At 39.2% G+C, this 26,835-nt stretch overlaps 1 protein-coding gene across 3 annotated transcripts in view; it reads left to right on the forward strand.

Annotated features, from left to right (window-relative positions):
* Positions 1-26,835, forward strand: part of ANKRD28 (ankyrin repeat domain 28) — a gene marked incomplete at its 3' end in the record, with an annotated part of 89,835 nt that overhangs the window by 55,241 nt on the left and 7,759 nt on the right. For 2 of the 3 annotated variants that reach the window (XM_081883174.1, XM_081883173.1), the window contains exons 5-21: positions 3,254-3,454; positions 4,217-4,304; positions 7,541-7,683; positions 8,905-9,117; positions 10,623-10,701; positions 12,315-12,429; positions 13,069-13,151; positions 16,991-17,054; positions 17,849-17,917; positions 18,314-18,454; positions 19,501-19,612; positions 20,441-20,467; positions 22,345-22,419; positions 22,668-22,869; positions 23,748-23,835; positions 25,237-25,354; positions 26,156-26,375. In XM_081883174.1, the coding sequence (XP_081739300.1) occupies positions 3,254-3,454; positions 4,217-4,304; positions 7,541-7,683; positions 8,905-9,117; positions 10,623-10,701; positions 12,315-12,429; positions 13,069-13,151; positions 16,991-17,054; positions 17,849-17,917; positions 18,314-18,454; positions 19,501-19,612; positions 20,441-20,467; positions 22,345-22,419; positions 22,668-22,869; positions 23,748-23,835; positions 25,237-25,354; positions 26,156-26,375 (2,038 nt within the window). Of the gene's footprint in view, positions 1-3,253; positions 3,455-4,216; positions 4,305-7,540; positions 7,684-8,904; positions 9,118-10,622; positions 10,702-12,314; positions 12,434-13,068; positions 13,152-16,990; positions 17,055-17,848; positions 17,918-18,313; positions 18,455-19,500; positions 19,613-20,440; positions 20,468-22,344; positions 22,420-22,667; positions 22,870-23,747; positions 23,836-25,236; positions 25,355-26,155; positions 26,376-26,835 lie in introns of those variants that run through there. The other variant, XM_081883175.1, reaches the window with a different exon arrangement.

A 26,835-nucleotide genomic window follows, 5' to 3' on the forward strand; every position in this document is an offset into this window, starting at 1 on the left:
TAAAATTCCGATTTTCCTTCATTTGGGGCATAAATTCCTAATATCAGTATTTTTTCTCCTTGATGTTGTATTTCTATCGCCAAAATTCTTCCATGCTCGTCTTTAAACAGAAATTTAGGTGAAAGGCTCTCTTTTGCATAAATTACCACACCTCTCTTTTTAACTGTATCCGAAGATATAAATTCCTGACCAAGTCTTTTATTTATTAACACTTTTCTGTGGAGCCTAGTCACATGTGTTTCCTGTAAGCAAATAATGTCCAAATGTTCCTTTTTTAAGATGTGAAAGATTTTTCTCCTTTTTCCTGGAATGTTGCAGCCATTTATGTTCCAGCTCAAAAGTTGCAGAGACATCCTGAATATATCTGGTTATTCTTGCTGTGGGGGTACCTTGTTCTCAGATTTTCGGGGGTCCGGGGGTGCAGGAACCCCCGGAGGTTCAGGCCCTGGGGGTAATCCAAGTCCTTTATGAAGATCTTCTCCATGTGCCACCAAAAACTTGTCTCTATCCTCCGGCGTTCTAATTTTGGTCTTCCTCCCTCTGAAAGTAAACGATAAACCTTGGGGAAACTCCCACCTGAAGATGATTGAGTTGCTCCTTAGCAATTTTACTAATTCCGAGTAGTCTGATCGAAGATCCAACAGCTGTTTAGGAATATCCTTATAAATTTCAATTCTTTTGTCCAAAATATCCAGTGACTTTCCGTAGTGCAAGCCTAGAATCTTGTCCCTTTCCTCCTTTGATCTCAATATTATCAAACAGTCTCTGGGCTTCTCCTTCTTTATGAGTCTTCCAAGCCTAAAAGCAGATAGTATTTTAAAGTCTTTTTCTTCTAAGTTCCAAAACTTGGAAAATTCTTTGGTGAGGAACTCAGTTAAATTACCTTCTTCCACTTCTGGAATTGAGCGTATCCTTAAATTGGCCTCCCTGTTCCGAAGTTCTGTCATGGAAAAGTAGATCTGGTGTTCTCCTACTTGTTTGCTGAGTGGTCTTACTTCTTTTTCAAGCTGTCCCAATCTTTGGCTAGTGTCTTCCGCCAATTTCCGATTTTCACCTACAGCCTCCTTCAGTTCTCCAATAGATTGAACATTCTGTGCAACTTGTCCAGTTAGTCTATTTAAACTTTCTGTGTTTAAGTCAATTTTAGCTGATTGCTGGTCAACCTTTCTGTCCAGAGCCTCCAATTTTTCAAAAATTTTCTCCAAAACAGTGCCACTTGCTCCTGAGGCCATATCTTCCAGTTGTAATTCCTCAGTTTCTCCCTCCCCTGATTGTAGCAGGGAAGCCGCTTCTGCCTCAGGAGGCAAAGTAGTAGGCAAAACAGGCACAGATGATCTACGCTGTGAGACTGTCGGTAAAGTTAACGTTGTTTGTCTGGTTCTTCCCCTTTTTATTGTTCCACTCATTCCAAAGTTATCTAAAAACCAAGGTCAAACTGAATTGTTCCCATGAGAAAGTAAGAGCCCAGATGGTAACACTCAAACAGGAGGCCGGGAAAGAGAAAGTAAAACAAAGTCACTGCTGTAAATCCAAAAATCCTCTAGGTGGAGCTTAGAATGTCTTTGGGGAGGAAGTCCAATCCAATTAAAATTAATAAGTCTGAATTGATCTCCAAAGATCTTCACAAAGATAAATTTTAGCAGAGTTAAAACTTAAAGCCAAACATTGTTTCCAAAAGTGCTTAGACAGCAAGTGTTTCAAAGTAACAAATTCAAACTCAGTATGTTCCAAAGTTCAGATTCAAAGTGTCCCAAGCCTGCAGACTGACTGCTCAGTTACTCAGGCAGCTCCAGTACCTGGGTTTCTTACTTTTATTTGTAATCCAATAGATCAACAGAAGACAGGTATCCTTGTCTCAATGAAGGTCCAAAAATCAGCCACTTAAAGTCTTTAAATCAGCCAGGAACAACAGTTTAAATAGGTGCCAGATCAGTCAATGCAAAACGTTACTCTTTGTCTCCACTCCTCCTGCTCTTTACTTTCAAGATCAGTGTCAGCGGAAGACGGACTTCCTGTTTTTCGTCACTCCGCTTTCAGCCAAATTCACAATTTTTAGAGGCTTTAAAAGTATATTGTCCAAATTACTCACGGGTTGTTGCTTTCCAAGGTTAGCAGTTTCAAGAAGAAAGGTCAGCGCTCACCGGCAACAGCGACGCGGCTTCGCTCCGTTGATCGCGAAACGACCCACAGCGCCGCTACCCCCTCCGCGGTCCGGAGCCCCTTACGGGGTCCCTTCATCGTTTTAGGGGCTGCTTTTGGCGCCCGCCGGGTCTCAGGACCACAGGCTTCTGCTGCCTATGGTTTTTCTGGATGGGTCCCCGCTTCGCCGTAGCGGGCGACCCGTTTCGACGGAGCTACCCTCTCCCGTTCAGGAGCTGGCAGCCATTGCCGTTCGCGCCGCCTCCGGAAGTATCTATTATTTTTTTTTATTATAAACACATACTATCAGGGGTTCCAAGCTGGCTATTATTTTTGTGTTTTATGGTTTTAGCTGCCTTGACCATTTAAAAATTTATGTGGAAAGCTGGGCTACACATTTTGTAATTTATAAATGAAAAAGCGCAGCATATATAGATTTTAGAAAAGGAGAAAGTAGAAGTCAGTATAGCCAGAAAATAAAACACATTTGTAAACATTAATAATCGTTGCTTTCTCATTAGTTTGTAAAAGGGACTCAAAAAAAGTTATACTTGGGGGGGGGGCACACAAAAGAGGGCATGAGGAGAGAACTCAATTTCACTTGACTTCATACCCAAACATATTATTATATTGCCCACACTCATTAAACAACCTTGCAACTTAAATAACACAGGACCCCACAACCTTCTAAATCCCTCAGTCAATGGGACCAATTATCAATGCTAGTTTTATGAATACTAGAAAGAATTTTCCTCCCTGTCCAAAAGGACAACTCCTCCTTCCCTGCTGGTGCTGGCAAGGAAGTGGAGACAAATAAAGGGGGAAGCTGTCACACCCAGTCACCTGTTGCTTGCTGAAAGGCATTCATTAAACCTTTTATAAGCCTTTGAATAGATATTTGATCACATGCTTTTGGACACTTGGTTGCAGAGTATATAAGAATTTTAAATGCCAGTTTTGATTTTTGTCCATAGGAAGAATATTTGGGTAATTGAAGTGGGAGGCAGGTTATTGGGGTGGGGGGAGTAAAGATAAGCTTCAAAGGAAACAGAATTGGGAGGTTACTTTGCTAATCTTTTTTATTTATTGGAAGTGTGTGTTTTATTATTTATAGGATGCTGTGCAGGTGTTGTTGAAGCATTCAGCAGATGTCAATGCCCGTGACAAAAATTGGCAAACACCCCTACACATAGCAGCTGCAAATAAAGCTGTCAAGTGTGCAGAAGCCTTGGTGCCACTTCTCAGCAATGTAAATGTGTCAGACCGTGCTGGTAGAACAGCATTACATCATGCAGCCTTCAGTGGACATGTTGAGGTACAGATGACTTCTTATATTTGACTCCCCCAAGCCAGCTGTCCCTCCACAAACAGGGGTCTGTTTACCTAATCCCAGTGCTACATGCAAAGAAAACTGCAACATGCTTACTTTAGCCTTGCAGAAATACTGTTCTTTTGTTTATAGTATGGAAAGAAATATTTCCTTTAATTTAAAATGATATGTTTATCCTGCCTTTCTTGCATTGTAGAACTCAGGGTAGTAAATGTGATTATCATGTAGTCAACATCCAAACCTACTTAGCTACAGCAAGGTTCCTGTGTCATGTGCCTTCATGACTTTCTTTCTACTTGAAACTGTTTAATGCAGATTAAGGGAAGACATACATTATAGTTACAAACCAATTAAAGCCTTTTAGTCTCCATCATATGTACTGTAGCAAAATGTTCATTGGTCAGTTATTAATGTAATACATAACCATCAGAATCAAGTTTTTGATGACACACCTAATTCTTCTGCTTTTTCAGGGTTGCAAAAACTACTTCAACAGTGACTTTTAGTACAATTTTTGAAATGTTCTAGTGAAAATCCAAATAGCTAACTAAACTGATTGAAGCTTATTTATTTTGGTTATTTTAATCCTGCAGTGATCACATAGCTTATCAGTAACTTTCTCCCTCAATGTAGATGCATTTTAGTTTTAAGTGATGTGCAGGCATTAACTTTATTCAACTTTGATTATGCTTTAACTTAATATAAATATTTATGTATATTAAGAAATATAACTTATCTTCATTTTAGATGGTCAGTTTATTATTGTCTAGAGGTGCCAATATCAATGCCTTTGACAAGAAAGACAGACGAGCAATTCACTGGGCAGCTTATATGGGTATGTAAAAGCACTTTGTTCTCCCTTACTTGACTTCCGGCAGGAATTTATTCATGGCTGATTTCTTTGTTTCAGGGTTTTGTTCTTAAAACAGGCTTCTGCATGCTGTTTCCTTCCTGGTTCAGGAATCTCATAGGCAGTTTGAATGCACATATGAACACAGAGCATCCAGTGCAATCCTTGTTTGGTGTGGATAAGAGACTGATCTTTCCACCAGCCTTGTCTCAATTTTGCATCACTCTGTCTGGTTTAAGGTTATGGTGGTCTTTTCTCCTGGATGAATCCCATCTAATATTAGAAATACATCTAGCATGTTCATTGTGGATCTTTCACATGTAAAAGATCACCTAATGGTACTAAAAAGAAATTATTGTCTCTGAAAGAGACAAGCATTATTGAATTGGTTGGGGCTCTCCACCAACCAACAATTAATTAACTAACTTATTTTTAATCAATTGTGATTGATCAAAGTATTCATTAAACATATCTATGTTCCTCTGGTCCATGGGGTCCATGCTCTGGTCCATGGGGTCACGAAGAGTCGGACACGACTAAACGACTAAACAACAACAAATGTTACTAAATAGCATAGGGACATTTCTGAGATATTGAAGAAAGTATGAGATGAAGTATAGAATGAAAATCAGAGCTGTGGAGTGGCTTTTGATCTAGTCAAGGTGTCTGCTAATACAAGGGTGATGATTTTCACTGACTCCACTTTCTGCTCCAGCCCCCTGTGACCCCACACTCTGTTCCAAAGAGTGGGGCAACCCTCCAGAACACCATAGAAGGTGGTGCAGAGTGCAACAAATTCTGCCTTTACGACCATACATACATGCACATGAACCCAGAACGTTCACAGAACAGATCTTTACCAGAGATGGTTTCATGCTACAGATCAAATTGCATTTGCTACAAATACCTTGCTTACTTCAGGGAATTTATAATTACTGTCCTTTCAGAGGAGCTAGCGGTAAGAATAGAATGGTTTAAAAGTAAATGAATAGCTTTGTGGTTTGAAGTGCCTTCACAGAAACATACAGGCAAAGTAAACAGGGATTATACTACATAACCACTCACCCTATGTTAGTAGAGCTTACTACTTTTAGGCAGAACAACACAGTTGCCTCAGGCAACTCGGGTGTTGTCTGGACTGTATGTTTAGTTACTGTTGTAGAGATAGGGAAGAAGAAAGCCGAAGAGAGGTGTCAACAAAACTCGATGGGCCTTGGGTACAATGCACTTTGATTTAATGGGGGTGGGTAGCATACGCTGCTTCACCACAGGCAGTAAAATTAGTTGGGCTGTCCTTGTCCCAAACCATGAGACCTTCTTACCCACAATCCTTGAAAAATTAGGGAGCTTCAGAAAGTTAAGTTGCTTACATTATCCCCACCTCTGATTTACATCTCCAATGTATCATATGTGGTGGGGGTATAAGGTAGTCAAACAATTCTGGATTATGGTACATGAAGAGCTCAAAAAGATACTCAGGAGTTTAATCTCTAAAAAAACAGAGGCATTTCTGCTGATCTTAGTAACGAGCGATATCCCAAAGGATAAAAGGAATGTATTCCTTTACACAGCAGCTGCGGCCAGAATTCTAGTGGCGAAAAATTGGAAAACAGACAAAATACCAGAATTACTAGAATGGAGAGCCAAAATTTACGAATTTGCGGAAATGGCAAGGTTAACAGCATCAGTTAGAGGTTGTCCTAATCAAAAAAATTAATAAAGAATGGGAATGCAGAAAGGTTTACATGAAAAGAGTTGGTTTTGAAGACTAAAAATTAATATGCAATAGCTTAAAGGGCACAAGGAGATATGATAATATAATAATAAAGATGGAACAATAAATATAAACAGTGAGTAACGCAATAAACAAAAATAATGTATGTAAAGATTGCACACGGGTGGAGGGAAGTAATGGGTCTTGGGGAGGGGGAGATGAGGGTATTAACTGAAAAAATGTTAAAGATATAGATTGGATTTAAGAGATAGAAAATAAGGAATTAAAATAAGGAGACAAATATTAAGGAATACTAAAGTAAAGAAATATGAGAAGAGATTAGTACAAATGAAAACATGAGACTCAAGGTTTTGCCATATATGATTTTATTTTGTTGTAAAGATTGTATATTAAATTAATAATAATAATAATAATAATAGAAAGAAAGTTAAGTTGCTTTAGCCCCTCCTTAAGTTGTTCCTCTTTAAATTTTTATTTGGCTTCCATTGAACTCTCTTAGCTTAGTGCCTCTCTGCACAGGAGTTTTGACTAGTCCATTTCTGAGAAGAAACTCAAGATGGGGTGGGGGAAGGAGAGATAAAAAGAACAAGGAAGGGATCTAGCAAAAAATCAGAAAGAAGTGAACTTACCACATTGGTATGATGTCTGGAGAATAGCAGCATGGAGCAGACTTCTAGGGAGATATGAAAAAGCTGAACCATCTCTGGGTGCAATGTGGATCCAGTTATAGGAATAATTTATCAGTGAACATCAATATTCACAAAGGCCTAGGCTGAACAGTGAGCCCACAGCAAAAGACACGGGTAAGTTTTCCTGGGGCAGCCTGAGTTGTATTAGATCACCACAGGACTTAAAATGGCAAAGGTATCTGCAACATTAATATGTTGCTTTTAGTGGTGTGGTCTTGCCCCTTCTGAAGGCAGCCACACTTGGACTTCTCACAAAATGCAGACAGGGTGTCTCAAAGCAAATCAAGGCAGTGTATACTAAGTGGATGGCATCCAAGTCACAAGGGATGGCTAACAATCAAAAGTGGTGTGGCAATTGCAACCTTCTAATTGTGGCTGGTGTGTGCAGGGATCAGTGCTCGTTGCACCAGTGGTCCTTCCTTTGGTTTACCACAGTGAAGCACTTATTGTTCTGATTAAATCCAAACCGCACCATCGGTCTCCGGGCCTGTACACTCTTTCTGTTGAACCAAGCTACTTGGGAGCAAGGGAGCTGCAAAAAGGAGAACAAGAAAAAAATGCCGCTGCCCCCCTTCACTTACAGCTGATGGGTCTGGTAGATCAAAAGGACTGGATTTCACTTTTAAAATTTAATGAATAAGACCCGCAACTCACTGTTAAAAAGAAGGGCAACCTTGAATGTGTTCATCTATTATCAGTCATCATAACACCACAATAATCTCAAACATGTAACCTTAACTCTGCCCCACTTAAAAGCTTGCAGTAAAATAAATGATATAATTATTCATTTTTTTCAGGTCATATTGATGTAGTAAAACTGCTAGTAGCCAATGGTGCTGAAGTTACGTGTAAAGATAAAAAATCATACACACCACTACATGCTGCAGCTTCCAGTGGAATGATTAGTGTAGTCAAGTATCTTCTGGATCTTGGAGTTGATGTGAGTAAGAGATGACTCTAAATTGTTTCTCGTTATATTGTACATTGTTAAGACATGAATACAGTTTTTGCGGAATTGTATGTAGTATGTACTGGTATAATATCTAGTCTGTTCTAAAAGGATGTTTCTGGAATAGCTAGTGTTCTTTATACAGTGGTTCCTCGGGTTACATACGCTTCAGGTTACAGACCCTGCTAACCCAGAAATAGTACCTCGGGTTAAGAACTTTGCTTCAGGATGAGAACAGAAATTGGGCTGCGGCAGCAGCGGGAGGCCCCATTAGCTAAAGTAGTGCTTCAGGTTAAGAACGGACCTCCGGAACGAATTACAGTGGTACCTCGGGTTACATATGCTTCAGGTTACATACGCTTCAGGTTACAGACTCTGTTAACCCAGAAGAAGTGCTTCGGGTTAAGAACTTTGCTTCAGGATGAGAACAGAAATTGTGCTCTGGCGGCACGGCAGCAGCGGGAGGCCCCATTAGCTAAAGTGGTGCTTCAGGTTAAGAACAGTTTCAGGTTAAGAACGGACCTCTGGAACGAATTAAGTACTTAACCCGAGGTACCACTGTAAGTACTTAACCCGAGGTACCACTGTACAATTATTTTTTTTAATTACAAGCCTTGCCTTCTTGTAGATCATCTTAGTATAAAACAGGCAGCCTATGAAAGAGAAATAACACAGCAGGGAAGGGATTAGGAAGGTGACAAAATAATCTTAATTTCTGCATTGTTTCACCCTTGTATGCATCCATATATTTATAGTTTTACAACTTGCCTAGGATAATCAGAACTCTGGAAGAGTACTTTACAGATTTACTGATTGTATTATATTTTATGATGGAAGAAATGGTAATCACGTGTCAATTAGAGCTAAACTCTTGTAACTAATAATTGAAAATCTGAAGGTTTATAATGAGTCATATACCATTGTTCATGTAGCCTAGTGTGGTCTGCTTCACTTAGCTGCAACCTTGCTCTGTCCTGCAAATCTGAGGTCCTTTTAACTGGAATTAAACTTGTGACTATTCGTATGTAAAGTACATTTTCTGGTACTGGACTGTGGTCCACCTTGATTCAGATTCAATGAATAATTGTCATTTTTATTGAACAAGTATATTGTTCATAACATTTGCTGAATATAAATTATCATTGTGATGGACTTAAAGTAGCCTAAGGACTTAACATTTGAAAGACTCCCCCGTAATATTTTCCCCTACAGATGAACGAACCAAATGCATATGGAAATACACCTCTTCATGTCGCTTGCTTCAATGGACAAGATGTTGTAGTAAATGAACTGATAGACTCTGGTGCTAATGTAAATCAAATGAATGAGAAGGGATTTACACCTTTACACTTCGCTGCTGCATCGACCCATGGAGCATTGTGTTTAGAACTTCTGGTTTGTAATGGCGCAGATGTGAATATGAAGGTAAAATGATCTGAAAGGTGAATTTTAAATGCTGTAACAATATTTATGAACATTTTCTTGGCATTATCAATATGCACGTCGTCCTAAAACGCAATATAATATAATATGCACACTGTTAATATTCAACAAACGCATGGCTCAATGCATTTCACTGTGTGAATAAGTGGGAGAGCTTGTAGGATTATGGTTCATTGGTTTCCAGGATACTTTCTAAAACCTACTTTTTGCCCAAGGGGCTCTGAGGAATCCCCCTACTTGATCAAGTTGTCCACAGAATCACCCATGTAATTGTGGTTCACTCAATGAAACCAAAGTAGATATGGTTTGTACTTGATCCAAAATGTTTGAGAACCACTCATACAGGTCACACAAAAAGGACTAAGAAGAAAGTTTAATAATTCAGAGAGCTTCCAACTGACTATTGGAAAGTTATGAAAAATAATGTTAGACAAAGCTGAACATTTTTTTAAATGTGCATCTGAGCATATTGCTCAGATAAAGAAAACTCCCCCACACATATAACGCAAATTAATTCATTGAAATGGCCTGTGTTTTACTTTGTAATGATGATCAATAGATACATAGAAATGTAAGCCAAAACTAAAGAGTGCTGGCAATATATTTTACCATTCTTTGTTCCACAATTGTCTCCCAATCCCCATTCTCTTGAGATGGGGAAGAGAAAAACACATTACTCTCTGAATATTAAAATGGGATGGATGCCAGTTTGTTTGCTTGCTTATTTACTTACTTACGTGTTTAACTTTGCTTATGTGCTGTCTTTCTGCCAATTCTCTCAAAGCGGTTTACCATTTGAAATGCTAATATATGCAGTATTTTAAATAATCAGAATTTTTATCTTTGTATTTTATTATCACATTGTCTATATTAAATGTATGAAAACATTTCTTTTTCTGACCGTTCTGTTCATGTTTGCATAGCTAATCATGGCTGCAGATTATAAATGCTTTGTCGCAGTTCAGCAAAAAATCGGAATTACCTCATGCATTAAGGTTGACCTACTTCTAAGATGTGATTGTAGGGGAATGGTTGCATATAAAATATACAGTATCCTCCAGAATGGAATAGTTCCGTTGAGCATTGCTTCCGATTTGCAATGAATTGCTGGTGGGTTTCTGGTCAACACCAAAGTGTCAGGTGACACAGGTGAAATATTTGTGTGTAACAGATTTGGGTGTCTTAGGTGTACCTGAAAAGCTTGCTTTAAGTATTCTGGCATCCTTGCTAGGTGATAAAGATTGTCTGCTGTCATTATTGTATAAACAGCAAGTGCCCTGAACATATAGTTCGGAGTGGGCCTCACTGTGTTGTTGTGTGCAGTTATAATGCAAATATTTACAAAACTATAATGTTGAAAAGCCTTTAGCACAACGTTACAATAGTGCAGGAAAGGAATATAAATGAAGCAAAAATAAAACACTGAAGTTGTCTATCTAATGTTGTCAATTGACTTGGTAGCCATGGGTTGACTTCTTTTTCCCCAGAGTAAAGATGGAAAAACACCATTGCATATGACAGCAATCCATGGAAGATTTTCAAGATCACAAACAATCATCCAGAATGGTAAAAGAAAAGAAAACATATTAAAATATTAATGTTTCTGTCACTGTCATGCGATGCATATGGTTTGACAAATGTAAATAAATCAGTTAATTTACTAGCTTTAACCTTTTCATCTGTCTGCCTTGTATGCTGAAATATGAATCTCAGAAATTTGAAGTTTCTGTTTCGGGAATCTTCAAGTTACTAAATCAATAGCAAACTCTTTCCTTTATTTAAAAACCTGTAATTCCAGTATGCTCCATCACCTTTATAAGTCTAGATTCTTTTACAGGCTTATAACACTAATCCTGCATTTTAAAACACTAATGTTAAAGTCAGGTATATAAAGTCATTAATTTAGTGCTACAGCACTTAAAAACTGATGGGGGAGAATTCTCTCTGGTGAGGCAACCACTTGTTTTTTCCAGGTTTGCCAGTGCCTGGGTCAAGCAAATAAATCTGCTCTGAGGGCCCTGCCCTCACTCATCTTTTAGTTGTCTTTATCATACTATTAACCTGTGTTTTACGTTTTATACTGACAGCTTTGCTTTTAGAGTAAATTTCTCTAGAACTCTGAAATTAGCCCACACAGCCCTGGGATCAAACAAAGTAACACAAAAAATAGACACTTCCATTTTCCTTTAAAAACACACACAAAAAAACATAGTGCTGCTTTTCTCATGGCAACTATATAGATAACCCTTGGGGTCCCTTCCTATTCCGCAAGTCTATGATTCAGATTTCTCTTATAGTAAGATCTGTGACCTACAGGTCTTCTGATACTTGCTTTGAAGGATATCATGGAGTCTCAGTATCAGCATTAGCAGGAAGGAAGGGGAGTTACTTGGTTATTGAGGGGGTATTGTTTTTATTTTGATTGTGTATTTCATGTTTTTATGTTATGATTTTATCCTGTGAACTGCTTTGAGACCTGCGGTTGGTGCTGTGGTCTAAACCACTGAGCCTCTTGGGCTTTCCGATCGGAAGGTCGGTGGTCCGAATCCACACAACGGGTGAACACCCATTACTCTGTCCCAGCTTCTGCCAACCTAGCAGTTCAAAAGCATACGAGTGTGAGTAGGTAAATAGGTACTGTAATGGTTCTAGGGGTTGCTCGTGCGTAAACCGGTGCAACACTCTGGAGCCCGCTCTCTCCCTCCGGCCCTGATGGCAGTTCCCTGACAGGTACCATTGCTGTAGAAGGTAAACAGCATTTCCGTGCGCTCTGGCGCTTGTCACGGTCCTCCGTGCACCAGTAGCAGTTCAGTCATCCTGGACACATGACCCAGAAAGCTGTCTGTGGACAAACACCAGCTCCCTCAGCCTGAAAAACAAGATGAGCACCATAGCCCATAGTCACCTTTGACTGGACTTAACCATTATAGTATGGTATACAAATTTAACACCACCACCAACACATACATCTAGTGCTTCCACTTTCTGCCTGTTCTTAACATGGCAAGTGGCCTTTAGTTACATTTCAGGATCTTCAGACACCTTGGACTCAATTTGACATTTTGAAAATTTCTGAGTTTTATGATAATCTAAAATGTGAATTTATTTGTTTAACGACCTGTATGCTGCTGAGCACACATGCATATATGGTTACGCTTTATTTTATATTTACTTTTTAGGAGCTGAAATAGATTGTGAAGATAAGAATGGAAATACACCTTTGCACATAGCAGCCAGATATGGCCATGAACTGCTCATCAACACATTAATTACAAGTGGTGCTGACACTGCAAAGTAAGAAACACTTATAATACATCAAAATGATATATATATCAATTTAAAAGGTCATATTGGGGTGGGGTGGGGTGTGTGAGAGAGAGAGAAAGAGAAAGAGAGAGAAGTTAATTCTAATGATACGTCTTAGTGTAGTAGTATTGTCCCTTTTTAGAACATGCGCTAGAGATACAATTTATCCCATATAATGTATATAGTCGAAAATCGGTCAAATTGCCTCTATAAAACCTCACTCAATATTATACAAATAATTAATACAGAATTTGAGCAATATTACACTGTTTACAGAACAGTAAACATCTGTGGAGAAGAGTTTGCATAAAGGTCTTAATAAAATTTCTGTAATTTGTTCAGACTTTTTAAAATGGTGCATGTTGCTTTGTGTATGCTGCTTAAAGTAAGACAGCCTCTGTATTTCTAATGTAAAAATAGATAAGGCTCAATTTTTTATTTGGCTCTCGTTCTGAATGAATGCTCTGCATTTAGACTGAACTGTTTCATTTAAATGTATTAGTTACTTTCTTTAATTATTTTAACAAGGGCAGTTAAATGCTACCTTATATACAAGGAGTTTGGCATGACATCTTGGGTTATTTCTATTGTAATGAGACTGTGATGTCTGATTATGGTGTATCTTAGGCGGGGTATACATGGAATGTTTCCTCTCCATTTGGCAGCATTAAGTGGATTCTCAGACTGTTGCAGAAAGCTGCTTTCTTCAGGTAGGCACTTCAAAATAATTTTAAACCCTTTTCCTGTTAACCTTTGGTTGTTTGACATTTTAATTGACAATATAAGGGTTCAAGGGGTTCAAGGGGTGGATTCATAGTAGCAAGGTTTTGGTTCAAGTTCTCACTCAGCCATGAAGTTCATTTTTGTATGCTGAAGCACCAAAAAGTACTGTAATACATCTGCAATTAATTGTAGAGAATCTCATTAATACTTTTCAGGCTATAACAAATTCCAGCTCTTGAATTTTTCAGGTGCTTCATAGATGAGTTTAAATGTAAAAGGTGTGAACACTCACTGTTTACTCATAAAATGTCCAGCGGTAGAAATCTGCTTTGTTTTAGTTAGGAGACAGAATGCAGTATGCAATCTTTTTCAGTCTTGTCCTGCACCCAGATATATGGGGGCTTGCATTCAAGCCCTCTTGGACTTGCCGATCGGTAGGTTGACAGTTTGAATCCAGGCGACGGGCTGAGCTCCTTTGACTGGACTTAACCATCCAGGGGTCCTTTACCTTACCTTTTATTTTTTGAATGATTGCCCAAGTGATTTCTGTGCTCTGTATTAGTCAGTTAAACCTCTCCTCAGCTGGGCAAGCCCTCATGCTACTCTGGCTCACACAAGCTGCTCAGCTACGGCACCAGCAGTCACACGCAGCTCAGCGGAGCAGTTTAAAGAAATTACCTGCCTGTGCATCAGCTGCCTTCGCATGGGTAGGTGGGTGAACCACCTCTTCCTCCCAACCCACGCCTGGGCAAAGGCAGTTGAGGTAGCCTCATGAATGGAGCCTGACCAAGGCTTCCTCTGGCTCATGAGGAGAACCCCACCCCCCTCCAAGCCCATAGATATCCTCTTTGGGCTCAGGAGTGTGTCTTCTGATTGAGGTGCCTTCCAGCACCCTTTGATTTAGAAAAAAAGCACTGATGATAATTTATGCATTAAACCTCTGAAAAAATTACATCCTTTATATGCGATTGTTTCTTTTCATTAATTGATACATTAGTGTATCCCATATTTTCTTGTGGTGGGGTGAATTCAATGACACAGAGAAATGTTTCCTTTGGGGTGAAACCAGGTTGAATTGAGGAACTTTAATTTTCAATGATAAATAGCTATATGTTGTTTAGATTTGTAGATTAGAATAGTTGCATGTTCCCCTGACCCTGAAATGCCTACATTATATGTATGTTGTTACTTTTGAGTCTGCTATAGCTATGAAACAGTTGCAGTTCTATACAGTTGTCCATATCACTCATTTTGAAATCCAATATCTTGGAGAAATATGGTAGGTCTTAATAAAAAGAAAACAGAGCAAATGTTGTGTAGTCCTGTGAATACATACTGAGTAGTTTTATTGTGAGGTAATGTACTCCATCGTTCTGAAGCCTTCAGTCAGATACATATTTTTACTGGTTACACAGAACCTGTTAGATATTTTTTGGTCATTGATGTTGGTGCAGCCTCTGTTTTTAGTAGAAAATTATAACTGTTTGTAGAATGAGTGTACAGTATTACTCTTCCAAGTCTCTTCACATTCCCTGATAGGCATAACAGAGTTATTGTTTTGGAGTTGGAAGCTACAATTTTTATTATATAACTAGAGCCGTCAGCAGATCAAGGACTATTCTTGGTGATGGTACAGTATTTTTAAAATTAAGTTTCTGAGGGGTACGCATGTAATAAAAGTTCAGTAAAGATCTATTTTTGCTGATAACATGAATGCTTCTATTTTAACAAACAAAAGCAATAGTTAATCGCTAAAAGGAAAACCCATTTTCAGTGTTTTTTTCTATTTTAATACTCTTTTGAACCACTACGCGTATAAACTCCGAAGCGTGGGATATAAACTCTTAACTAACTAAGGAAGATAAAACTAAGGAATAGTGGCTATTCCATATCTTGATAACACACACTGTAGTGAAAAGTGATTTAAAATAGACTGTGCCTATAGTTAGATGATTTTCCAAACCATTGTTTGGAGGATTGTGAGCAATCTCTGTCCTCATGCAGTTCCTCTACTCTACATGTCTTGTGTGTGGGGTTTAATTCAGTAGTTGAAATCCAGCATTAATCACACTCAAGAGTAGGCCCACTGAAATCAATTGACTTAAGTTTCTTGGTTTTGCAGCCCTGATAGGGAGTTCCACCTTAAACAGGTGCCAACTAATTTTAGCTGGTCTTGTTGGCCAACTAAAATTTTTTTTGTTGCTACGTCTCCCCTCCCCACGAGAGTTTTTTACCTATCGTCTTGTACTAAACATCTGAAATGCAGTGCAAGGTCAGAAGAAAACTTGCTCATCCTCATATGCAGCATGATGCATAATTCAGTGAAAATCAAGTGACTGCCTTTATTACAGTTTCATAGTTCAGGGTCTGTTCAGTGGGTAACAGTAAGATATTCTGGTCTGTGGATTGTCATAGTTAGAAAGCAACATCTGCTGACTCTAGTCTTAAGTTCCTTGCATATCGGTCTGGAAGCTGCTGGAGGATTATACCCTCTAGAATGATGGAACTCTCACTTTGCCTTTCTTTCTTTAATGGAGAAGTTATTCCAGAAACATAGGTGCCCTTCTGGCATGTACTGGAATCGAAATTCCCAATAAATATTTTCCCTTCATCTTTAGTGTGCAAAATTCAATATCCCCCACATTATGGTGTAGACATTTGGCTGGTTTTGAATATTTGATATTATTTTACTCTGAACCTCTCTTGGTGATGGACAACCACTATATGATTTGGAAGCTTGATTTTCTCCCCCCCCCCTTTTTTTTTTTTTGCACATCCAGTCTTTCTATTTTAGGCATCTTGTGCTAGAAATGTGATAATTCCCAGATATCTTACTTTCCGTGTAAAGCAGTACTTGCAGCAGAAGGAATCTGAAGGCATAACTGTTTTCAGTGGGCCAGGTTTACTGTTATGCAAATGAGTTTTGCGCTCCTCATTCCCCACATACCTCCTCTGGTGCAGCTATAAGGAAGATTTGCTTCTGATTTTAAACTAACCACAGCACCCTGCTGCATCCAAACTCAGGAAAAATGTGTTTAATTTAAACTGTGGTTTATGAGCAAGTCAGGATTATAAACCACGGCTTGAGCCTAGCTTTTTTGGATAATTAGGGAGCTGCACATTTGTTTAAAAGCAAAAAGTTGATATATTGCAGCTGTGCCAGAGGATAGCAAGAAATGTGTTACCCTCAAGCTTTTGTGCATAATTCTAAGACATTGTTTAACACTATGTCTGAGAAGGCTCAACAGCAATGCTACAAAAGTGGGGATAAAGCTAGCTTTTTCATACATTAACAGAACATCTTTGGGGGATTAATTTATTGTGTAGAAGTAACAATTCATGCTATAGGGACGCAGGTGGCGCTGTGGGTAAAACCTCAGCGCCTAGGACTTGCCGATCGCATGGTTGGCGGTTCGAATCCCCGTGGCGGGGTGCGCTCCCGTCGTTCGGTCCCAGCACCTGCCAACCTAGCAGTTCGAAAGCACCTCCGGGTACAAGTAGATAAATAGGGATCGCTTACCAGCAGGAAGGTAAACGGCGTTCCGTGTGCTGCGCTGGCTCGCCAGATGCAGCTTGTCACGCTGGCCACGTGACCTGGAAGTGTCTGCGGACAGCACTGGCTCCTGGCCTATAGAGTGAGATGAGCGCACAACCCTAGAGTCTGGCAAGACTGGCCCGAATGGGCAGGGGTACCTTTACCTTTACCTTTAACAATTCATGCTACAGTTACTATATAAGGAAGTTTGCTTCATAGCATACTCTGCCAAACTGGACAGAGAGATGCATTTTATAGGTGATTTCACAGAATAATGCCTTTCTTTTGTAGGCTTTGACATAGATACTCCAGATGATTTTGGCAGGACCTGTCTTCATGCTGCTGCAGCTGGAGGGTATGTACAGTTTTAGCAACTTCTTACAATTTAGGATTTTCAGCAGCAGCAGAAAAGTTAGTCTGTCAGATGATCTGTACTGCCTGTGTAATACTTGGAAAATATTATTTTTCTGTGCTTAAGAAGGTTTAACATGTTATGGACAGCAATAAGGGGTTTGTCTAGTATCCATCCCACTATGCTTAATGAGGTCTGAAGTACTGGATGCACTCTTCCATGAACTCTCAGGGATACCATCAAAGAATAAAAAATAATACAATATCACAATATTATGGGTTTAAGTAGCTATGAACAAGTGCTTCTTCATGAACTCCTGGTTTTGAAGCATTGTAAAACAAAATCAAACCTAAATGATCTAGTTTATCTGGGTCCTTCTCTAATACCCTTTATTTCCCTTCGATGATTACAGGTCTTTATTTGCTTGTGATTTAAAAAAGTTAACACTATATATTGCATTATTTTATTGGTAGTTATTTGATATTGCTGTTTGGTTTAAAGATTCCTTACAATGGCTAAGAGCCTAAAATTCCGAGAAGCCCATGCACAAGCAATTTTGCCTTCTGGTCTCAGTCACTTGTGCCATCTCACCCTAAGGTTCCTTGGTGGTTGGGTGGAGAGCTTTTAAGGAGGTGCCATCCTAGGGAATATGGCTGAAAGACATACAGAACACTTTGTAATCCTTTGGATCCTAGCCTAGTTTCATAGAAAACTACAGATTCTGATTTATCGTGGGTGACATTGCATGGGGATGTTTTTAGAGTCTGACTAAGAGAAGCATGTTCTAAAACTTTCAGGAATTTGGAGTGCCTAAATCTGCTGCTCAACACAGGTGCAGACTTCAATAAGAAAGACAAATTTGGAAGGTAAAACATGATGCTCCTTTTGAATGTGCAGGATATGTTAAATAATAAGCATAGTTTACTTGCCACCAGTGTCTAATTACATGCTCTTTCCCTTGTTTATGAAAAGCACTGAAATGATCACTTCCACCCTTGCACTTAGTATTGTATCTGCTTTTATATATTTATATAAATGGACACTCATTTACCATTGAAATCTACTTGTCTGCAGTGTAATTAGGCTCTTGGGGTATGTCCAAGTATTCTGATATTTACTGGTAAATTTCAAGACTGATCAAGTACAAAGTTTCAGACTTATTTCTACCCTTTACTGGAAATATAAAAATTTACCATGGCATATTGATAAATTTTCAGTATAAATATTGTTACAAATAACATATCCGATATCTTATGCCATAGAACTCCACTTCATTATGCTGCTGCCAATTGTAATTACCAGTGCCTGTTTGCCCTTGTGGGTTCTGGAGCAAGTGTCAACGACCTCGACGAAAGGGGTTGTACACCATTGCACTATGCAGCTGCATCAGACACTGATGGAAAGTAAGTATGGTACTATTTAGAAATCTTAATATTCAAACCCCTTAGTAGCATGAAATTTGCCGTGCAGTTTTTGTTTGTTTGTCTTTTTAATGGGGGTATGTTGTTAGAAGGGATTAGTAAAGACTGATAGTCAAGTTGCTTTTCTCCCACAAATATTGATCTGTTTTGTTTGTGAGTAGCTAAGTCTTGGGACGCAGGTGGCGCTGTGGGTTAAACCACAGAGCTTAGGACTTGCCGATCAGAAGGTTGGCAGTTCGAATCCCCACGACGGGGTGAGCTCCCGTTGCTCGGTCCCTGCTCCTGCCAACCGATAGCATGTCAAAGTGCAAGTAGATAAATAGGTACCACTCCGGCAGGAAGGTAAACAGTGTTTACGTGTGCTGCTCTGGTTTGCCAGAAGCGGCTTAGTCATGCTGGCCACATGACCCAGAAAGCTCCCTCGGCCAATAAAGCGAGATGAGCACCGCAAGCCCAGAGTCGGTCATGACTGGACCTTATGGTCAGGGGTCCTTTTACCTTTACCTTAGCTAAGTCATAGACACAGGGGGGAAAGATTTCTGATAAGCTGTCTGTGGTCATTGACTTCTTCCTCCTCCATGCCCATGCCTTCCTGGGGCCTCTTTCCTCTGCCACTGTTTTGAGTCATTTGTCTCCTACCATTTTTGACAGTGCAATGTTGCCCTTTTGTAAGGGAGGACTGCTTTTAGTTGGCTTGGTATGGAATTTACGACTGGGCTTAATATTTATAGATGTTTTGAATTGTAATTGTTTTTAGAATGTTTTAAGCATTTAAAATGTTGTTTTGTTTTTGTTTTTAGCTTGTGTATCTTTTTGCCATTCTGAGCTTTGTGTGAAGGAAGGTTGGGGTACAAATTCAAGAACTGATGATGATGATGATGATAATGATGATACATTTGTTATATAATGCTTTATAGTGTGTTGTTTATGACAAGCAACAGTATCTAAATGTATTGAATGAGTGAATCATCCGTGTATAGGGAAGAAGACATTGATTAAAGATTAAAATGCCATTTCATTTTGTACAGGTGCCTGGAATATTTATTAAGAAATGATGCAAATCCAGGGATTCGAGACAAGCAAGGATACAATGCAGTTCATTATTCTGCAGCTTATGGTCATCGCTTATGCCTTGAATTGGTAAGATAATTTACTGTGAAGGACATTGACCAGTAAATAAAGATTGTGTGAGAAATCTTAGGAAGTACATGTAGGTCAGTTTTTTTAAAAGACAAAAAGAGATAATCCTGAACAATAAAAATTTATTATCTTATCCTTGAGAACAACAAGAGTGAAAAGCTACTTTTAGCTTTCTCTGGAGCCTTAATTATTATTCTATTATCATTTATTAAATTTGTATATCACCCTATATCTCAAGGTAGTACACAACATTATATATATATACACATACACACGCACGTATATCACATAACAAAAACAAAGACAATCCAATAATCCCCTCTTCCACATTAAAAAGGTGTCAATTAGCAAAAAGCTTGGTTAAAGAGGAACTATTATTTTATTACTTATTAAGCATGTTGACATGATTTTTTTCCTTTTTCTTTGAACTGTAGACCCCAGTACCACTATACAATCTGCTTTTGAATATTCCATACACTTTGAAAAGTGATTGCCATGTGGCATGCTGTTTAAAAAACAGAAGCCCAGAACAAGCATTGTTCTTTGAATCTTGGCCAATATGTAAAGTCCATTTCAAACATAATTATTTGGATTGTTGCCTTTAACTACAATGAGGATATTATAGATAGTTCCAAGCATGATTTGCATACCAAACCTGGGATACAAAGCGTAATACATATCTGCAAAGATATGTACATATTTGAATTACAATTGCTGTTTTATAAACTTAAATTCAGAACCATGAATTTTCTGAAGAATAATAAAAAACTTGGAGTTTTGTATTCACATTTTTAGCAACTGTTATCTAAAGTGTGGATTTCATTGCAGATTGCCAGTGAAACACCTCTAGATGTTGTAAGTATAAAGACATTTGCTGTAAAATATTTATTGCAAATATTCAGAATGCTTTATAGCCTAATTTTGTTTGACATTTCACTATTTATACTGGAAATTCAGCAGATACTTAACTAAAAGTTGAATGACTCAGAATAAAACATATGGTTCTTCTAGTTTGTTTTCCACAGGAGCTAATTAGTAACGTTCAGATAGCTTTTATGTTGTCTACTGTGATCCTGGTGATACAAGCAGGCAAGTTAAAGAAACCACAAATTGCTGCTTGCTTCTCATTTAGCTCAGTTTTCGTGATGTAGTTTTCTTGCTTCTTTACTTCAGCTTGATTCCTTAAAGGCTGCATTCACACATCATGCTAAGCCAAACCATAGCAGAGCATGATTGTGCAGCTCCCAGGGAGGATATTGCAGCAACTTTGATCCTCTAGCTTTTTGTGGCACAGCAACTAAGCCAAGATTTGGCTTAGTGTTTTGTCCAAAGCTGGGGTCATGATTACCATATTTTTCGCTCCATAAGAGGCACCTGACCATAAGACGCACCTAGTTTTTAGAGGGGGAATGCAAGGAAAAAAATATTCTTTAAAGGGAGCACTGAGCAGAGCCTATATGCATCCCAGGCTCTGCTCAGCGTTTCCTTTCACGAGCCACGTGGAGCATGTGTGCTGCACTTGCAGGCTTTTCCCTGAGGAAAAGAGCTCCGCGCGGCTTTTTAAAGGGAGTGCGGCTCTTGCGAGTTTTTCCGGGAGGTGGGGGAAGGGACTGAGGGGCTGCCCTCTGTTCCTTCCCCCACCTCCTGCAAAAGCCATGCGCTCTTTAAAAGGAGCGCGGCTCTTGCAGGCTTTTCCAGGAGGTGGGGGAAAGGACTGAGGGGCTGCCCTCTGTTCCTTCCCCCACCTCCCGCAAAAGCCATGCGTTCTTTAAAGGGAGCATGGCTCTTGGAGGCTTTTGCAGGAGGTAGGGGGAAGGAACAGAGGGACTAAGCCAGAAGCTAGAACAGCAAGAGGGAGCACTGCGCAGCGCTCCCTCTTGCTGTTCTGGCTTCTGGAATAGCCATGCGAAGCCTCCTCAGGGCAGCGGGATGAAGGCTCCCTGTGCCCTGAAGAGGCTTTGTGCGGCTAAGCCAGAAGCTAGAACAGCAAGAGGGAGCGCTGTGCAGCGATCCCTCACGCTGTTCTGGCTTCTGGGATAGCCGTGCAGCCTGCATTCACTCCATAACACACACACACATTTCCCATTACTTTTTAGGAGGGAAAAAGTGCGTCTTATAGAGTGAAAAATACGGTAAGCATTCCCCTTGTAGCAGAGGGTCATCCGATGGTTATAGGCCGTGGTTAGGGAGAAGAGACGTTTATCACAATCCTGGCTTGGGATGACATGCTGAGCCCAACTTTGGCTTAGCTTGCCATCCTTTGGTGACTGAAAAAGCTTGGGGGAATCAGGAAAGTAGGTGTCAGCTCCTCGCCAGGAGCCAGCATATTCATCATGCAGTTACAGTAAACCATACCCTGTCTTACTGTGACATGTGAACCAGGCCAAGGAACATCCTTCTCATATGCTTCCATTTCTCACCCAGTCTTTTCCTGGAGGCTTATAACCATTAACTGATCTTTAAAAAAAAAAACAAAAAAAACTTTGTTAACATCAAGTCTTTCTAATGTGTTTTATAGTATGTCAGGGTGGGAAAAATGAAAAGTTTAAGTGTAAGCTCTTTGTTTTTGTTACAAGAGCTCAACAAGCATGTTTTTATTTTAAAATACAAATTCCTCACATTGGTATTTTCCCTCTGTTAATGAATTTAGATTGAGACAACCATGCATTGTTGAAGTATGCATGTCAACTTAAAAATAATTTGACTTTTATCGCGTATATTTTTCTGTTTAGCTAATGGAAACATCTGGAACAGACATGCTGAATGATTCAGACAACAGGGCACCAATTAGTCCATTGCACTTAGCTGTAAGTATTTAGTTCACCAAATATTGATTATTGACCTTTTAGAAAATAAACATACCTTTGCATTGGGTGATTTAATGTAATTTTGACTTGTGCTTTGAGTTCGTTTATGCATCAATAATTATTTACGCTTGCTAAAACCTGGGCTACATTTGATAGACATCTTTGTAAAGTGTACATTTTTGTCTCAAATCTGATTCATTTTTATCACTGTAATGTCTCCATCTATCTAAAATTGTAACATTTCTCAGGCCTATCATGGACACCATCAAGCTCTGGAAGTATTAGTGCAATCTTTGTTGGATCTTGATGTCCGGAACAATAATGGTAGAACGCCATTGGATCTTGCAGCTTTTAAAGGACACGTTGAATGTGTCGATGTACTAATTAATCAGGGGGCATCTATTTTGGTGAAAGACTATGTTGTAAAGAGAACACCAATACATGCTGCAGGTAAGACCTTTAGCACTTCATTTTTAAATCATAGCAGAAAAGTAATAAATAGGGTAGAAATTCGTTTATTTTGTTTAACAAATCCCCCCCCCCGCTTAATTATTATTTTTAAAAATCAAGTGGCCTTACAAATAGAGAACAGATTATCTAATTCTGCTGTTTCTAAAAAGCAGATAGTTACAAAAATTGCTTTGAATATGTTATATTGATCTTACTCTGGTTATTTTATTTGGGTTTTATTGGACCCTATTTTATAACTAGAGGTGTAAATCCAGGCCTCCACATTTCTAACTACATTGGCTTAGGAGCTTCTGTCTCCTTCCTTTCCTTGTCCATTTGTTTTTGCAGAGGTTTTGAGTTATCAAAAATATTCAGGCACCCAGAGCAATGAATTGTATGCGGTTATATTTTCTGGTCTCCCTTAAGGTTTGGGCTTTGATGGTAGCCTTGCATTGGATAACATGAAGAAGCAGCCCAGCAGATAAAATGTGTGTGCTTTCTGAGTGACTTGGGATCCTCAGTCTATTTTTTTATTTAGTTTATTTTTAAAGATTTATACCCAATCCTCTTGATCACATAATCCCCACCCAGGCAAAACAAATCCTATAAATTGCACGTTACTCCCTTATGTGATGTGAATCTCAGCCATTCCCTCTTACCCTCTCCACTAAAGCCTAAGGTCTTTAGTTAATCCAGATTTGTCAGCCAAAATTTGCATTATTTCACCCTTAGGATAAATGCAATGTGGTTGCATCACTGGCAAAAATGTATTTTATGCTTTAATGCAGTAATACCTTCTGACAGTCTTAAAACAGAAATTAAAAATTTTCAAATAATTTGATGTTTAATGATTTTAATGTTTTGTTAATATTTTACAGCTACAAATGGTCATTCGGAATGTCTGCGGTTATTGATAGGAAATGCAGAACCACAGAATGCTGTCGACATCCAAGACGGAAATGGACAGTATGTCTCAAATTGCATTTTTCTCTTAAAATGAGCTCGCTAGTTCTGGGCTGACAGTGCTGGGCTGACATGAGCATGAAATCAAAATAGCATTTTAAAAAATCCTTTAGGACCATTTGATTTTTAAAAAGAAATATACTCATATTTGCCTGATATTTATTTGCTTTGAACACATACAGTAAATATTTCAGTAGACTATGAACCAAATAATGAGGTTTTCTTTAATGCCTAAATTGCTTTTTGGTCTTTTCAGACTTTTTTTTACTAGGCTTTCATGGACCTATTTGCATAGTGAAATCATGACTTAGCATGAATGCACCAGGACCTGAGATGAGATTTCACCATTTGCTCCTCTTCTGGCCCTGCTACTGTTGTTCTTCTCTGAGCTAAGCCAATGCGGTTTGGCTTAGTGTTTCATCCAAACCCAGGCTCATGGTTTGTCTCACTCCAGACAAACTCGAAGCTATAACCAAAGTTTGTTCTTGGATTTATAGTTCATGGTTTGTCTGGAGGAAACAGATTCAGATAAAGAATGTAAATAAATATATTTGATCATTTTCATAATAATTTATTATTCCCAGTGGCCATGTTTTCTTCTGGATAATGTTTATTTTCAAATTAAGATATGCAGTATTGAACGATTACCTCCAGCTGGCCTTTATGAAACTCAGTGCTGAATTATTGCAGAGCATTCATTATTTAAAAACCCATGAAATAGTTTATTACAAGGCAGATCTTCAAATCATTCTGCAAATAAAATAAAGATCAAAGGGCTAAGACATTGCATACATTTTTCAGGTTGTGGCTTGCACAATAGTGAAAGGTGCATCGCAACTGTATTTTGACCTGGCTTCTCTATCCTACTCTCTTTAACAGGGGTCAGCAACCTTTCTCAGCTGTGGGCTGGTCCACCGTCCTTCAGACCATGTGGTGGGCCGGACTATATTTTGAAAAAATAAATAAATGAATCAATTCCTATGCCCCACAAATAACCCAGAGATGCATTTTAAATAAAAGCACACATTCTACTCATGTAAAAACACCAGGCAGGCCCCACAAATAACCCAGAGACGCATTTTAAATAAAAGGCCACATTCTACTCATGTAAAAACATGATGATTCCCGGACCGTCTGTGGGCCGGATATAGAAGGCGATTGGGCCGCATCTGGCCCCCGGGCCTTAGGTTGCCTGCCCCTGCTCTTTAATATATGGTATGCTCCTTTTAAGAAGATTTGTCTCTGTTTCCATTCAAATGTGCAGCAGCCCTTCCAGTCTATGGACTGAGTCAAACTAGGATTTGCTAATGTTTCTCTTCACAGTTGCCTAGCTTGCCACGTGAGCAGGTTTGTGAGCTTGTTAACATAGAATATATGGGTTTTTTGTTGTTGTTTCTCTTCCAGGACTCCTCTGATGTTGTCTGTTCTCAATGGGCACACAGATTGTGTCTATTCATTGCTTAATAAAGGAGCAAATGTAGATGCCAAAGATAAATGGGGAAGAACAGCATTGCACAGAGGGGTAAGTGTGTCATTCATTGTCCCCCGCCTCACCTTTTGCTTCAATAGGTAGTATCACTGAAGTTTCCCTAGAGAAGCATTGCTTTAGATATACAGTGGTACCTTGGGTTACATATGCTTCAGGTTACATACGCTTCAGGTTACAGACTCCGCTAACCCAGAAATAGTACCTCGGGTTAAGAACTTTGCTTCAGGATGAGAACGGAAATCGTGCTCTGGCGGCGGCACAGCAGTAGGAGGCCCCATTAGCAAAAGTGGTGCTTCAGGTTAAGTACGGACCTCTGGAACGAATTAAGTGCTTAACCCGAGGTACCACTGTAGACTGAATTAGTTATGCTTAGAGGTCTTTCTGAGCTCAGCGCAACAAGCAAGTCATGACTAAAGAGTCATTGATTTCAATGGAAACTAAGTTCAACTTAGTCTGGATCCAGAACACTTTATTTATATGTTATATATCCCCCCCCCCCCGCCGCCCTTTTATAGCAAACTGTTACAAAGTGGCTTACAATGTAAATGCTGTAGTGTTAACAATACAGAAACAAATGCTGTTTGCAAAGTGTCCTAAGACATGCAAAATCAGCTCTCAATAGCTTTTGAAGCCTACATTCCTAGCAGGCTCCATCTGCCTTTTTTGTACACAAATCTCCATTTATCGATGTGAAAACAGATTGGGCTGATATGGTAGTGAAGCAATGGATGGATCACATAACTGAGGAGACCACTGATTTTTTTCCCTTCTTCTTCTTTGTGACTATATACATGTTGACGCAATATATGCTTTCTGTGTTACATTTTTTTCCAGGCAGTTACAGGACACGAGGAGTGTGTAGAAGCTCTGCTTCAACACGGTGCAAAGTCCATACTACGAGATTGCAGAGGACGAACACCTATACATTTGTCAGCTGCATGTGGACATATTGGGGTGTTAGGAGCACTCTTGCAGTCAGCAGCATCTGGAGATACAGTACCTGCCCTTGCAGACAATCATGGATATACATCATTGCACTGGGCCTGTTACAATGGTAAATAAGAGATGATCATTTCTTAAGAATAAATATTCTAGGGGAATGCTTGGTGTAGAATCACGTGACTCGTACAAGCCTTCCAATCTCCATTGCCATTCTCAGATCAGACAGTGCTAACTAATAAAATCCTAAAACGCACCAGGAGAACTAGAGAAGGATTTTGGGCAGAGGCAACATATTATCTTATGCGCCATTCTGTGAAGATTTACATATGCCAAAGTACCTTAGGAAGTTTGTAGCTGATTGGTCCCAGAACATGTGACTAATTAGAAGTGTCATGTGCCATGATGTCTCTGTAGGAAGCAGCCAATTGCCAGGCCACAGAATGGGTCATGGATAGCAAATAAACACATACAGGAAAAAGATAAATAAGTGTCGGAGTCCACATGCACAAAAGACACACCCTATTCAATATTTCTGCCAATAGATCTTCAATTCATTTATCTCCTTCCTCCCC

This window comes from Podarcis melisellensis (genome assembly GCF_964234715.1).
Source record: "Podarcis melisellensis genome assembly, chromosome: 12".
Classification (NCBI taxonomy): Eukaryota; Metazoa; Chordata; class Lepidosauria; order Squamata; family Lacertidae; genus Podarcis; species Podarcis melisellensis.